Source organism: Trichosurus vulpecula, chromosome 8 (assembly GCF_011100635.1).
Source record: "Trichosurus vulpecula isolate mTriVul1 chromosome 8, mTriVul1.pri, whole genome shotgun sequence".
In the NCBI taxonomy this organism is placed as follows: domain Eukaryota; kingdom Metazoa; phylum Chordata; class Mammalia; order Diprotodontia; family Phalangeridae; genus Trichosurus; species Trichosurus vulpecula.
Window position 1 is genome coordinate 171958001 of NC_050580.1, and position 15759 is coordinate 171973759.

General features: G+C 37.6%; 1 protein-coding gene across 1 annotated transcript; it reads right to left on the minus strand.

Moving 5' to 3' along the window:
* Positions 1 to 4926: 4926 nt before the first annotated feature.
* CTXN2 (cortexin 2) lies at positions 4927 to 5185 on the minus strand. The gene has a single exon (XM_036769541.1). It carries the CDS (start codon positions 5183 to 5185, stop codon positions 4937 to 4939), a length of 249 nt encoding a protein of 82 aa, XP_036625436.1. The 3' UTR covers positions 4927 to 4936.
* Between the last annotated feature and the right edge of the window lie 10574 nt (positions 5186 to 15759).

Sequence of the window (15759 nt, forward strand, 5' to 3'; positions counted from 1 at the left end):
AGGTCACAAAGTTACTTAGTGCCAAACTTGCATCTAGAATCTAGAATTAGATCCTACTTTGCTCTTAACTTGTAATTTTGCTCATGCCCTGTGCTCACGCTTGGTCCATTTGTATCCCCACTAATCCCATTTAGTACCCTCTTTTTTCCACAAATCAATTTGGGGTTCAGAAGTCTGTCATTCAAATATATTATATATGAGGGACTTTTTAGTTACTGTCCTCAAAATACTGGAATCACTGCATGAGAAAGTGCTAGGACCCAATGAATAATCAATCTCACCCATAAACTGCCCAAATCCTTAGTCTCCTTGGGTTACCCAAATCAAAATTTGATTTGTATGTCTTGTATGTACATATACACACACGTACATGTTGTCTCTTTTATTAAAATGTAAGCTCCTTGAAGGTAAGGACTATTTTGATTTTGTCTTTGTATTTCTAGTGCTTAGCACAGTGCCTGATCTATAGGAGGCATTCAATAAATTCTTATTAATTGATTACTAATTTCATCAGGGTCTGGGCAGCTTGTGAGACTGAAATAACAATGGTGATTAACATATGTTAATTACATTCAATGAATTAGGTCTTAGGGATGCTAAGAAAAAAAATGAAACTGTCCCTGCCCCGGGGGGAACTCACATTCTACTGGAGGGAAAATAAAATAATTTACTTGAATCACTTTGATCTATTAGTTCCTTCTTTCCCAACCAACCACAAATTCTTTTCTTTGTTTTCTATCCCCAGCTAGACATAACTGCCACCACTGCTACTGTTTCTAATAAATTTATCAACCAGATCTTTAAAACTCATTCAACTAGGCCTACACCCACACAATAAATGGTAGTGAGGCATTACAAAGCAGTTACTTTAATGAGAAAAAAAAGGGGGAAAATGTTGTAACTGCTAGTAATCACCATAGTAAATATGAAGTTCTAAATGAAAATCTCAGGGCTCCTATTGGAAAAGTATGCTATCCTCAAATATTCCTCCAAATCAACAGACAAACTGATTGAAGGTACCTACATCTCTGCCCCTCTGATTGGACCCTTTGACTGGAGGGCGGGGCTATGGGATCTAGAGTCTCTTTTTAAAGAGAAGATTCAGCACATTCCTGGCCTCTGCCACTCCCCACATTTTCCACCAGCTTCACTGCTTCTGGACCTTTCTGGTACTCTCCATCATGCTCCTGTGTCAGGTACCTTCTTCTGTCCCCTAACCCACTCCTCTTTTCAGCTTCCTTTTGGTTACTGTCTTACCCCACTAGATTTTAAGTTCCTTGACATCAGGAACTGTCTTTGTTTTTATTTGTATTCGTATCCCCAGCTTTAGCACAGTACCTGGCATATAGTAGGCACTTAATGAAAGTTTGCCTTAATCATCTCCCCACTTGCTAATCTTTCTCAGATCCAAATAAATACCAAAGGCAAGAAGGAAAAGAATGAGAGAATTTTTGTGCCATCCAAACATTTCGTACTGGCCTGGTCTGACATCTTGGCATTGATGGCAATAGTCTGGATGTAACTGGAGAGTTAGTGGTTTAATAACAATAATAATAATGATAAATGAAATGATCAGATTTCAACTTAGTTCCTGATTAACTGAAGGAATGTCTATGGTCTTGGGTAACATGGTGTAAACAGCATTGGACTTAAGATCAGCAGAACTGGGGTTGAATCACAGAGGAAGTAGGATGGAATTGGGGGAAATGTAGATGATCTAAACGATATGTAATATTATACACACACATATCTCTTAAAAAGCCTCCCTATGAGACTGTTCCCTATGGCAGGAGAAGGGTACGAGGAGTTTTAAAAATAGAGTTAGGCATTCTGTCTGAAAGAAGGGAGACATAGGATCCTTTAATGGGTGGAAGATCCACGTACTGAGACTACAGAAATGAGTTTGTTTGAACCATCTACTGCATCATTTTCAGGCTGGAGTGGTAGAGCAAGGTGGCATGTGTTCCTTTCTTTCTTAGGTCCCTTTTTTGAATGAAAGACCTGATTCCTTTCTGATCTCTGGAAAGAATAATAATAGCTGATGTTTATAAAGTACCTCAGGGTTGCAAAGGCCTTTACCTTTTTAACTTCTTTGGTCTTTACAACAACCCTGTAGGTGTAGGAGAGTCTGATGGTCTGGAAATGGAGAGGGAGGAGTGGAGTCATGCAGAAATGAAACAGAAAGAACTAGCAGCCCAGGAGCAACCCACAAAAGGAGAAAAAGAAAATAGAATCGAACTTTGGCAGAGGTGAGATATTGAGGAGGGTCATTTGCCCTTCAGGCATATTGGTTTAGAAGATGCAGGCTGACATCACCAATTGTACCCACCTGCTAAAAAACTAAGAGAAATTCTAAGAAAATGGTCTGCTCTTTTCCCTGCATTCCCTCCCAGGGCCTATGGATAATCTACTTCTTTATTATCCAAATATATTAGGCAACTTAAATCTTGCCTCAAAGAGGTCAGGGGTTAGATATAATTAGGGAAAGATATAAATGTAAATTAAAGCAGAGAGTCAAACTTCTGTATAAATGTTAGGAATTTTCCAAACTGGGTGCTCAGACCGATTGTGATTATACTCACAACTTCTTATCTAAAATAAACTCCCTAGAGCTGCAGAGGAGGAAACCATATGGACTTTAGAGGCCATTAGAGTACCCCAGTCTTAAAATGAAATAATTATTATAACAAGATGGTACAATGCTGTGAGGTAGAAAATATTATTATTATCCCCTTTTTACAGATTAAGATGCTAGGGCTCAGAAAGGTTAAGTGACTTCCATGGCCACAAAACTAGTAAACGTCAGAGACACAATTTCAACCCTGGAATCTCATGAATTTAAGTACAGTATGCTTTCTGCTACACCATGTTGTTGGGAGAGCAGGTAAGAAGTGAAATTTCAAGATAGGTAAAGTTTATTTTTGGCACTGAATTGCCTCTCTGTGTTCTTCTCTTAGGTCTTAGAATCCCTTTGATTTTGTCCGCCCTGTCCCTCTCCCCAACATGCATCTGCTATATTTTAGGACACTTAGTACATTCTGGATGCCCAGGGAGAGCTGGTAGCCTAGACTTTCCTGAGTTATTTGGATCCAGGAATCTTTAGCACACATCTTTTTATACCTGGGAACTTTGGCCAAATTATTTAATTTCTCTGGACCTCGGTTTTCTCATGTGTAAAATGAGGAGGGTTGGAAAAAATGGACTCTAAATTACTTTCCAGTTCTAAATCTATGCTTTTATGATTCTATGATCCAATGATTATTTCCTTTTTCAAACTTCATTCCACATCTTTGGAGATTGCCAACACCCCTCAGAAGGAGCAAAAATATAATGCAACGGGGCCAGATGTTTGTGCATTGAATGAATAATTTGTTGTATATCCAAGGACCCATTAATTTGTAATTTGTGTATTTTGTAAATAAAGGTTTTAATAAGGATGTTCATTCTAACACAGTATTTTATATTTACATTTCCTTTAAAAATTAAGCAAGGTTATTGAATTTTGCTCAGAGGTCTCAATTTTTCATAGTTTTAATGCATAAATCTGCTGTAATTTCAAGTTATAGTGAGGGAGGCAACCAAGTTCCATAGAAAATTCATTATACTGGGTGTCAGAATATCTGGGTTCCAGCCCTGATTTTACCACTGATTAGCTGTGTTATGGAAAATCTCTTATTCTTTTTGGGCCTCAGATTTTTTAATTGTAAAATGAGGTTTGCCTCAATGATCTCTAAAGTACTTTATAGGACTGTGATTCAATGTTTGTTTTTTAATTTCTTTGTGTAGCTCAGGATCTGACAGTACCTTTAAGATAGACCTTTGATGGTAAAATGCCACTGAGAATTAATTGATTTTGTTGTGCTGTTGTTGTATTATCTCAGCCATGTCCAACTCTTTGTGACCACTTTTGGGATTTTCTTGGCAAAGATACTGGAGTGGTTTGCCATTTCCTTCTCCAGCTCATTTTACAGGTGAGGAAACCAAGGCAAACAGGGTTAAGTGACTTGCCCAGGGTCCCACAGCTAGTAAGTGTCTGAGGCTGGATTTGAACTCAGATATTCCTGACTCCAGGTCCAGTGCTCTATCCACTGTGCCACCTAGCTACCCATTAGTTGAATTTAACTGAGGACATTTAGCTTGGAGAAGAGAGGATTTGGGGAGTCTAGGGTCAATATTTTCAAATGTTTGAAGGGTTGTCATACAAAAGAGGGATCAGATTTGTTCTGTTTGGCCTTTGACAATCACTTAAATTCTCTGAGTCTTAATTTCCTCATCTGTAAAATGAGAGGGCTGGATTAGATAGGCTCTGAGATCTTTTCCAGATCTAGCTATGATCCTATGAGTGGAAAGTTACAAGGAGACATATTTTAGATCAACACAAGAAAAAATTTTTTAGCTATTATGTTCATTAAGTGGAATGGTCGGCTAGGAGGAGTAATGAGTCCTCTGGCACTAGAGGTCTTCAAGTAGGTGATGAATAACTACTTGTTCGATATGTTGTTGATGGAATTTATGTTTTGGGTAGGTATTGAGCTAGAACCAGATGGATTATAGCACCAAGTGGGACTTTAGAGATGGTCTAGGCAAACTTTATTTTACAAATGAAAAAAACTGAAGCCCAGAGAGAGTAAGAGCCTTGTCCAAAGTAAATACCCTTCTTACTTGGAGATTTTATGATTCCACCATTTTAGAGCTCTCCCTTCATTCCCCACCTAGGAGCACATGAATTTCCAACACAAAAATCTTAAATTAATGTGCCAGAGAATACAACACTGAGTTGACTTTAGACATTTATTTAATCAAATGGATGCTGCAACCTTCCCTTCATTGCATCAGTGATGGTTACAGATGTATGAGCCACAGGTTATTGGTTTTGTTTTGTTTTTTAATTTTTTTCCATTGAACTTAAATAAACATGTAAATGAAAGCAGGGTCTTCATGCAAGCGCATATTCAAAGGTTCCTTTGTCAAACTCTTCCACTTCATCTTCCCAAGTGGAGGATGGCATACTACTGTAGGGATCCAGCAGGATTTTGAAGCATCTGATAATAAGAAGGCCCAAGAAAATGCACAGGATTCCCACAAATGCAAAGCCTGTTTTTTGTTCCATTGTCAATGAGAAAGCTGAAACTTTGTTGACACTCATGCTGGCTGGTCCGTTGCTATGGTGGATGCTACTCATCATTTGCTACCACATCGTTGGAATTCTTCAGGATTTCTGCTTGTGTCATATCTTGGGCTACACGCAAAAAATACAGGCAGTTTAGTTGCAATCATATACTCAACAGTGTCAAAATAGGAAAATGTTAGGAAAAAAAAAGAAGAAAGCTTCCCATCTTTAAACTCTTCTGGCATAAAACATAAAAAGCCATTATACACAAAGACCGATAATGATCAGAAATCTTACCAAATAAATTTTCATGTTAGAATGAGATTATTTTGTCCAATGACATAATAGACTATAACACACTATAATACAATATGATGTGATGTAAAAAATGTATGATATTACTATCTACCCAATACTATAATATGATGTAATGTAACATATAGTGACTGATCAGTCATTTTGGTTGAATTTTGTTGAAGTGGTCAATTTAATCAAGGTTTACTTGGTTTATTTGCTTTTTTATACATTCATTCATTTATTCATTTGCTTATTGCCCCTGGAGCTACAACTATATGAAGCTAAAACAACTAATTAACTAGGTGGAAAAATTATGAAACTGGTTAAACTTGTTAAACTAGTTATTTGACATTAGGTAAACTAAAATACCCATGTGTTAAAATGAATTTTTTTGCCTTAATCAACAAGCATTTATTAAATGTCTATTCTATACTAGGTGCTGTCCTAAAAACTTAAAAAATGAAAGTCTGTCCTCGAGGAGATTACATTCTAATGGGTGAGATTTCATCTACGTGCATAATTATGTATAAATTAGGTATATACAGAATGCAAATTGATTTGGGAGAAGAGGTATAAGCCATTGGGGAATCTGGGAAGGCTTCATGGAGGAGGTGGCTTAAGAGCTGAGTTTAGAAGGCAACTAGAAATTCTAAGTGTCAGAGGTGAAGAAGGAATGTGTTCTAGGCATAAGGGGGAGAGCCAACACAAGACATGGAGACAGAAGAGAGAAAGCCATGTGAAGAAGAGAAGGGAGGCCAATTTGATTGGATTGTAGAGTATGTGAGGAAATAATGTATATTAAGCCTAGAGAAGTATATTGGAGCCAGGTGGTAAAGGGTTTTAAATGTCAAACAGTAGGGTTTGTTTTTTATCTTATGGATTCAGCAGAGCTGAGTATATTTATCAGAGCATAGGAATGACAATGGTCAGAAATATCCCTTTGACAGCTGTGTGTGGGCTCCTTCATCTGAATGTGACCTTCCTGACAGCACAGGCTTTGTATATGACTTTCTTTTTATTCCATCATTTAGCACACTTCCTAACACTTAGCATGTACTTAATAAATACTTGCTGACTGATTGACTGAAGGGTGGATTGGAGAGGGTAGAGATTTGAGGCTGAGAGAACAATTAGCCTGAACTGGAGTGGTGGCTGGGGGTGTGAAGAGAAGGGGAAAGATGAAAGATGTGGAAGTAGAATTAATTTGGGGACTGATTGCTATGCGAGGTGAGGAAGAGAGAGGAACTCAAGGATGACACTGAGACTGCGACCTTGAGGTGACTGAAAGGATAGCGGCGCCCCGAATTGATTTTGAGATGCTTATGGGACATCCGATTTTAAATGTCCAACAGACAGTTGGTGATACAGGAATGGGGTTCAGGAGAGAGACTAGGGATAGCTCTATAGATCTGGGAGTCATCTTTAGAGATATCATGAGCCCATGGGAGCTATTGAGATTAGAAAGGAGGGTGGGGGAAGGGAGGGAGGGAGGGGAGAGAGAGAGAGAGAGAGGAGAGAGAGGGAGAGGGAGAGAGAGACGGAGAGAGAGAGAGAGAGAGAGGAAGAGAGAGAGAGAGAGAGAGACAGAGAGAGAGAGGGACAGACAGGGACAGAGAGAGGGAGAGAGAGAGGGAGAGAGAAAGAGAAAGAAAACTATGTTCTATACTTTGTATAAGCTGTGTCGCTGTCCTGATGAACAGCCTAACTGGACTTGTTTGGTTAAATTGACTAAATACAACAGTTGTTTTGGCCTCATGCTGACAGAACCACAGAAAGTTAAGTGAATTACCTAGATTACAGTTTGTCATGGGGGATACTGAAGTCTGCTTGCTGTTGTTTCAATATTGTTCCAATCCACTAGATTGCAGTGTTCCCTTAGACAAAATCAACACCACTGAAATAGTCAAGTTGTTTATTGACAGCAGGATGTGAACCACAGGGCATTTGTTAAAATGAAACAATTTCTCCCCTGAATCAGAATGCAAGCTCCAAATTTGCCTATGATATAACCAAGTAGAGTGGTTTTTTCTTTAGCTCCTCAGGAAGCTACAAATTACAGTAGTTACTCAGTACCTTGGAAGAAAAGTACACTGAACTTACAAGTATGTAATTTGTGATGAAGGAAGTTTTGGTTTTAAAAATGCCATTTTTTTAATAATTAGCAAACAGGGAAAATAAAATCAGTTCAAATATGAGTAACATGAAAACTTATTTGTATCTTAGACTAAGAACCAACCTTAAAAAAGCATCAAGTATCAAAAAGCATACCAGTCCACCCAGATTTTTAATGAGCTTGTTAGTTTTTGTAGAGATATGCTGTTAGTAAAGAAAGTAAAGCAGTATTCTTTTCCACTAACTTGGAGTATATTTTTACTCACCTTGGGTGAGCAGGCAAATGGCTATTTCATTACTGTTTATGACCATTTAAACTGACAGTTTTACTTCTAAACAAATGTACAAAGGATGAGAAGAGGGGCATACAAACAAGGTCAAGTACAAAAGAGTAATATGAATCCTTAAGAATGGTGAGCCAGCATAGCATAGAAGCTAGAGTTTGAGGTGTGCAGTCAGGAAAAACACAAGTTTAGATCCCATCCCTGACACACGATGTGGCTACAGGCAAGTCACTTAATCCTTGTAGACCAAGTTTTCTCATCTGTAAATTGGGGATCATGGACAGTATCTATCCCATAACATTTTTAGGAAGCTCAAATAAGATAATTTATGTAACATGTTATATAAATTTCATAGATTATTAGTGGCCTCACTGCTTAAAGTTTAAGTGAGCTGAGTCTAGGAAAAAAATCCCAAAGACAACAAAGATGGCTTTTAAAGTTATTCCATAATGAGAGACTCCATCACCCAACTCTGGACATCTCCACTGGCTACTCCTCTCTTGCCTGGAATTCTCTTGCTCCTCATCTCCATGCCCTTGCCTTCCTATCCTCCTTCTAATCCCAGCTAAAATCTCATCTTCTACAAGAGCCTTTTCTGATCCTCTTTAACTCTAGTACCCTCCCTCTGTGCTTATCTCTGTTTTGTCTTGGCTTTATCTCCTTTGTAAGCAGCTGTTTTCCTGTTGTCCTCCACTAGATTGTGAGCTCCTTGAGAGCAAGACTGGTTTGGTTTGGTTTTGCTTTTCTTTATATCCCAAGCCCTTAGCACAATGCCTAGCATGTAAAGGTGCTTAACACTTTGTTGACCAATTGACTGACCATCTCCTTGGCTTGCAATGGCCTCGGTGTTCAGGTATTCGATCACCTCTTCTGATGATGTCCTTCCTGAACTTGCATGTGCCTAGGCCCTCCTCTCTTAGTTCCTAAAATTCCTGCTATCTCATCTTGAAGTCATACCTCCCTTCTCTGAATCACCCATCTAGCAGCTTACCCTGGATCACCATGGACCGTCCCTCTGCTCTCCACCTCCAAAGGAAATACATCTCAAAGTGCAGTCATACTTGCAAAAGAACATCAGAACCATTATTATTCATTTTAAAGTAATGGAGAATTAGATAATGGCCAAAAATAGCAATAGATGAATGATATCCCAATATTCAAAGAGCAAGAAAAAGGTAAATCTTAGAAATTGTTATCTTATAACCTTAACATTGATCTCTGGCTAAATTCTATGACATATTCTTGAAAGGATAGTTTGCTAGAGTTTAGAAAAGAGTACACTGAGTACCAATAGCCAACATGGCTCTAAGTGCCATGAGTCTAAGTGCCAGGACTCTCAGACCACATTACACCAAGCTAACCTATCTAGTCTTCTAACAAAACAAAGTTTTCTTTTTTGACAGTTTGATAAATCAGTTAAATATCATATGACATATATTGATTTGAGCAAAAATATTTAACAAAGTCTTTTGTAATGTCCATGGTGGTGAAGTATGAACTAGATAGCAGCACTATTACATGGGTTGATTGAACATTTTTGAGAAAAGAATGTTAATGACTACTCATCAACTGTCTATCTCCGGTAGAGTGCCACAAGGCTCTATCTTTGGTTCTGAGCTACTCAGCATTTTTATTAATCATTTAATGAAGACATAAGGAAATTATTTTCAAAGATAAGCTAACACCAACAATAGCATAATCAAGATTCAAAGCTATCTTGATAAGCTTAGAATAATAAGCCCAAACTAAGAACACAAAATTTAACAGAAAGAAATATGAAACCTTAAATATGAGCCTTAGTTCATTTGGAGAAAAAAAAAGACAGTTTAAGCTTGCAATAGGCTTTTTTAAAAGTTAACAAAATCTTAGCTTGCTTTAATGTAAATATAGTATCTAACTCTTAGGAAGTAATATTTTCACTGTTTCATGTCTTAGACAATATCTAGAGTATAATGCTCATTTCTGGGTACCACATTTTAAGAGTGAGATTGACAGACTTGAGTGCATGCAGAAGTGGGCAACCAGAATGGTGAGGGTTTTGGAAACCACATGATTTAGGGGGGGAAATGACAGAACTTGGGATGTTTGACCTAGAAAGAATAAGAAAAGACATGAGAATTGTCTTCAAATATATGGAAGTCTGTGTTGTGGAAGTGGAAATAAATTTATCCTGTGTAACTTTAGGCAGCAAGAAATTTACTTATATGAAGAAATCAGGAACTAAGTGAAGAAAGGACAATAGAAGAGCATTTGGATGAAGATGAACAGAGAAAGAAATGGAAGAAGTATCGTAACTAGATATAGAGAGAAAAATAGATGAGAAATGTAAGAAAGAGTTCCTAAGCCTAGCAACGGAGGCATGATATGGTAATTATGGTGGATTTCAATTATCTAAATATCTGATCTTTTCTGGTCAGTCATTTCAGTTATGTCTGGCTCCTTGTGATCCCATTTGGGTTTTTTGTAGGGCAAAAATATTAGAGTAATTTGCCATTTCCTCCTCCAGCTCATTTTACAGATGAAGAACTAAGGCAAACAGGGGTAAGTGACTTGCCCAGGACACAGATAGTAAGTATGTGGGGCCAGATATGAATTCAGAGTGATTTCAGACCCAACACCCTATCCACTGCACCACTTAGGTGCCCTACATAATAGGCAATAATTTCTTAATATGCCTTAATGATAGCTTCATCCTTCAAAAGGTGGAATAATTGAGAGGAACTTTTATTCTTACCTCTCAATAACAAGTAGTAACTGGTTTTGGTGGTAAAAAATGGGAACTATATTATCTTAGCATCTGTAAAAGAGGAAAGGAAACTTGGGTATGTTCTGACATCTACCTTAGATTTTGGAAGAATAGATTTCAAAGGCTTCAAAAAAACCAATAGGTATGAACCCGTGGACCGATACTCTAAGGGGAAAGCTAGCCCAGGAAGGATGGGAAACTTTCAAGAATGAATGTCTGAAGACATAAAGGGAAATAATCCCCATGAGAAAGAAAAGGGGAGTTGTCTAAAAAGACTAATGCAGATTACATTGAAACTCATCAATCATCTTGGATTTTTTTTAAATGTTCAGAAGATGGCATAAAGCAAAAGAAGTAAGAGGATGAACAGAAAAATGGACATGTAGGAACAGTGTCAAGAGTACTAAAACTAAGAATGAGTTGAGATTGGTGATTGAAGATAAAGATAATAAGAGTTTTTAAAATTATATTCCACAAAAGAGAAGAATCAAAAGAGGAACGGGACTATTGCTCAGGTAGATAAAATGATAATAGACAATAAGAGAAATGTCAGAACTACTGAAATCTTACTTTACTTACATTTTCTATGCCAGGAAGAATGATCTTTAGAATGGAAAGGACTGAAAAGAATTCTAATAAGAAATGTCTTATGAAGATAAGTAGGGAGATACTAAGACAGCATTTAGCTACCCTTGATGAGGTTAAGTTACCAAGCCAGACCAGATGAACTATATTCTGGGGTAATAAAGCTGCTAATTAACATTTGCCTAGTACTTTAATGTTTGCAAAGCACTTTAAGTATTAGGGTATTAAAAAATTTGACATACTTGATTGCTAAGCCATTTTCAATGATCTTTGAAAGACCATGAAGAGTCTCTGAAGTCCTGGAAAAGGGTTGATCTTGTCCTGATCTACCAAAAAAAGGGAAAAGGGTGAAGTCTGCAACTATAGATTAGTGAACTCGACTTCAATTCCTGTCAAAATTCTAGAGTTGACTCTTAAAGAGATAGTGAACACCTAAAAAAGAAGCAGCGATTGCAATGAGCCAGAGTAGCTTCATCCAAGGATAGGTCATGCCAGGCTAATCTCATTGTATTTTCTGACATGCTTATGTCATCCATGAGTGGATTGATCATAGGAATGCTGGAGAGTAGTTCAGCAAAGTATAAGGGGGTTGGGGGAAGAGAAGGGAATGAGCATTTATTAAAGGCTTACAGTGTGCCAGGCAGGGGAGCTAGATGGCTCAGTGGATAGATTGCTGGGTCTAGAGTCAGGAAGACTCATCTTCCTGAGTTAAAATCTAGCCTAAGATACTTACTAGATGTATAACCCTGGGCAAGTCACTTAACCCTGTTTGCCTCAGTTTCCTCATCTGCAAAATGAGCTGGAGAAAGAAATGGCAAACCACTCCAAAAGAAAACCCCATGGACAGTATTGGTGTGTTATGGTCCACTGTGCCACAAAGAATTGGACACGACTGAACAACAACAACAGACAGCCATTTATCTTAAAGATCTAAGGGTTTTAAGACTTTTTATGACTTCAATGATGTCATATGTGACACTATTATATAGCATCATAGCTGCATTAGGAGAAGGATAGCACTCAAGACGAGGGAAAATCTTCTGTACTCTGACCTACTTAGATCACATCTAGAATATTGTGTTTAGTTCTAGGTAGTCTATATTTGGAGGGATATTTATAACCTGGAAAGCATCCAGAGGAGGGTGACCAGGATAGTGAAGAGCCTCTAGATCTGATCAAATGTAACCAGTTGGAGGGGAGAGGAGATGTTTAGTCTAGAAGAAAAATTAGGGAAGAATATAATATCTGTGTGTCTGGGTAATTGAAGAACTTTTGTCAGTATGATGACATATGGTTCTATGGACAGTCTCCTGTTCTCATTTTATTATGACACAGTCCTCATTTTATGGGTGTTGCAGGTGGTCAGTGAGCTAGTCCCAAAATTAAATGGGGGGGGGGGTGGAAGAAAGTGGATTGGATTGAAAAACTCCATAATGCTCTCAATAATCCCAAGCTACTGCTTGAAACAAAACACCGTCTTTTGAATACCAATATTCTTTTAGTTGATACTAGATGACAGAAAATTATGAAATACCACAGTCTCTGCCAAAAGGGTTGGAATAAAAGGATGTTGCATATTACCAATAGTGAATACAAGAAGTGGCATAAAAGATAATGTCCAGAAGATTTTATTAGAAAAGAGCAGGAGAGTCATGTATTGAGTTGGGTAAGAGTAGAAACAGTGTAAGGTCCTGCAATAAGATTCAAATTTAAAGGAATGATCCTACTATACTGGATGAACTTCCTATGAGGATTTATGAGAGGAATAAAACAAAGTCATACAAGTCGAGAAGATATTGTGATTTGCAGTGGTAGAAAAGTTATTGCATTCATAAGTTCATGGATAGTGAGTTGACTCGCTTGACTGGAGTAGAGTGTTTGTGTAGGAGAATAGAGATATAATTGAAAAGGTAGGTTTGAATCAGTCTGTGATTGTTAAATTTTTAGTATGAGCATTTATACTTTGGAAATTGGCAAATGCTACACATCAGAGCTTGATTTATTGTTTTGTTGATTGCACAGAAGTAAGACAGTGATGAGTAAAATAGTAACAATACAGATTAAATTTAAAAGTATGTTGTGCATGTTTTTTAGAGAATTGGTTGTTAAACATTTACCAAAATCATGGAGTGCCTTGCATACCAAGTGAAGGACTTTGAGTAGGAAAGGGACAATATAAAGTATTAGGAAAATTACCATAGTGATTATGTGAAGAACAGATTGGATGTGTGAGAAGCTAGAGACAAGATACTATTTTTTGAGGGTAATTTATCCATGATATGATAATGGCCTGAACAAAGGAATTTTTCCTAGGAATAAAATGAAGGAGTAAGGTGCAAAATATAATATAAAGAAATATTGCTAGGATCTGATTAGGTATGTAGACAAGGGATATCTAGATGGCAGAAACAGCTAGGTGGCACAGTAGATAGAGCACTGGCCCTGGAGTCAGGAGACCCTTAGTTCAAATCTGGCCTCAGACACTTATTAGCTGTGTGACCCTGGGCAAGTTACTTAAGCCTATTTGCTTCAGTTTCCCCACCTGCAGAATGAGCTGGAGGGAGAAATAGCAAACCATTCTAATATCTTTGCCAAGAAAACCCCAAATGGGGTCACAAAGGGTTGGACATGACTGAAATGACACAACAACAACAACAACCACAACATGGAGGAAAAGGAAGAAAAAGGTAATGATGACTCCAGGGTTTCAAGCTTCAGCAACCAAGTGGTAACAGTGCCACTCACAGAAACACAGAAATTAGAATCAAGGGCCCAATTACTGGCAAGTGAGAAGGATGAGCTCAGTTTTAGATGTGCTCATTATTTAGCAGCTTTAATGCAGCAAAATGAGGAAGTTTACTAGGCAGTTAATTATAGAGGACTAGATGTGAAATAAATAACAAGAATATAGATTTTTAGAGTCACATCACGCATCTAGATAAAAGTCACAGTTGGAGCCTTATGAGTGAATTCTCTAGAGGAAAAAACATAGAGAAAAGGACAGGAGTTCTTCTTTTTGCACCGTACCTGTGTACATTCAGATAAGGAGGCTGGAGGAGACCCAGCATAGTTTCATATCACAGAGGCAAGGGAAAGAGAAAATTTCAGATAGAAGGGGTGGTCAAATATCATGGTACATCAAGTAGAATGGGAGGGAGAAAAGTCACCAGATTTGGCAATTAAGAGATGATTAGAAATAGAAAAAAGAGTAGCAAGATTTCAGGACGTTAAGGAGTAGATGGATTGTCAACAAATGGATCACAGATTTCAGAAGGTTAGTGGTTGTTATTTTATTTTATTTTATTTTTTGGAGGGGAGGGACCAGACTTACGATTTCATTCCCACTGGGTAAACTTCTTCATCCAGTTCAAATCAGCCCCTTATCAGCAACTGTGCTGCCTAACTGGAACTTGCCAGTTGGATCCCCAGTGGGGTAGCTTGGACTACTCACAGGTTGTTGTTTGTCTTTCATTCTTGAATAGGACCTTGACATCAGGAAGGTGATGTCATGACTTGCAAGTGAACTGAATTTAAGTGAGGGAGGGCCGTGCAAAATCACATTTTCAAACAACAAAAAAAGAATTTTTTGGGGGGGAGTATTTTTCTTTAATAAGAAATTTCCTTAGAGATAAAAAATGAAACTATATTCTTGTCATGTTAAAAAAAATTAAAAAGGTGACACAAAAAAGACAACAGATAACAACTCCATGGCATAAAAAGTTTGTAAAAAATCTGATTGTTATTGTAGGCCTTATTTATATCAGCAAAGAAAATATAGCCAACACATTCAATTCCTTTTTAGGGGTTATTTCAGGCCTGGAATATCTCACTAACAGCCTCAGTTTTCCATTTCACTTGATCTATGAGAAGGGAAGCCAGAGAGGGCAACATTCAATTTGACTTTTTTTTGAGAATTTCCTGATGAATGTTGTCAGATCGATCCTTCAAGACTACTGAAAAGCAATTTATGATGAACTCATTCACATTAAGACAAGTTGATATGAATCACAACAGACAAGAGTTCCTGAAAGCCAGTAGAAAGCCTAAAAATTACCTGTCAGCTTTTAATGAAAGACATTTCTAGGGGCAGCTAGGTGGTGCAGTGAGTAGAGCAATGGCCCTGGAGTCAGGAGGACCTGAAACACACTTACTAGCTGTGTGACCTTGGGTAAGTCACTTAACCCCAATTGCCCTGCCTTCCTCCCCTCCAAAAAAGAAAAAAAGAAAAAAGAAAGAAAGACATTTCTAGTTATTAAATCTGTGGTAGAAGTGGGAAAGTTCTGCACATATGGCCTAAATCAAAAGGCTTTTAAATTTTACTTATACTTGAGAAATGGCAAACACCCTGAACTCTTAGAAACCGAGGAATAGAACGTGAATATTCTGAGGGCAGTGGTCTTCAAGATAACTCATGAGTACATAAAACAATAAAAATCAATCCATCTAAGTTGAGGGTTCTAAATATATATACATATAAAATTATATTTCAATATAATTAGTTTCCTTTGTAATATCATCTATTTTATTTTATGCATTTAAAAACATTATTCTTAGAAGTGGTGCATAGATTTCACTAGAAATTTATGGGGTCAAAGGAGTCCATGATACAAAAAAAAATTACTAAG

What these genes read in the sequence shown, in the direction of transcription:
- CTXN2 (XM_036769541.1), bottom strand. Translation starts at nt 5,185, where the DNA reads ATGATGAGTAGCATCCACCATAGCAACGGACCAGCCAGCATGAGTGTC.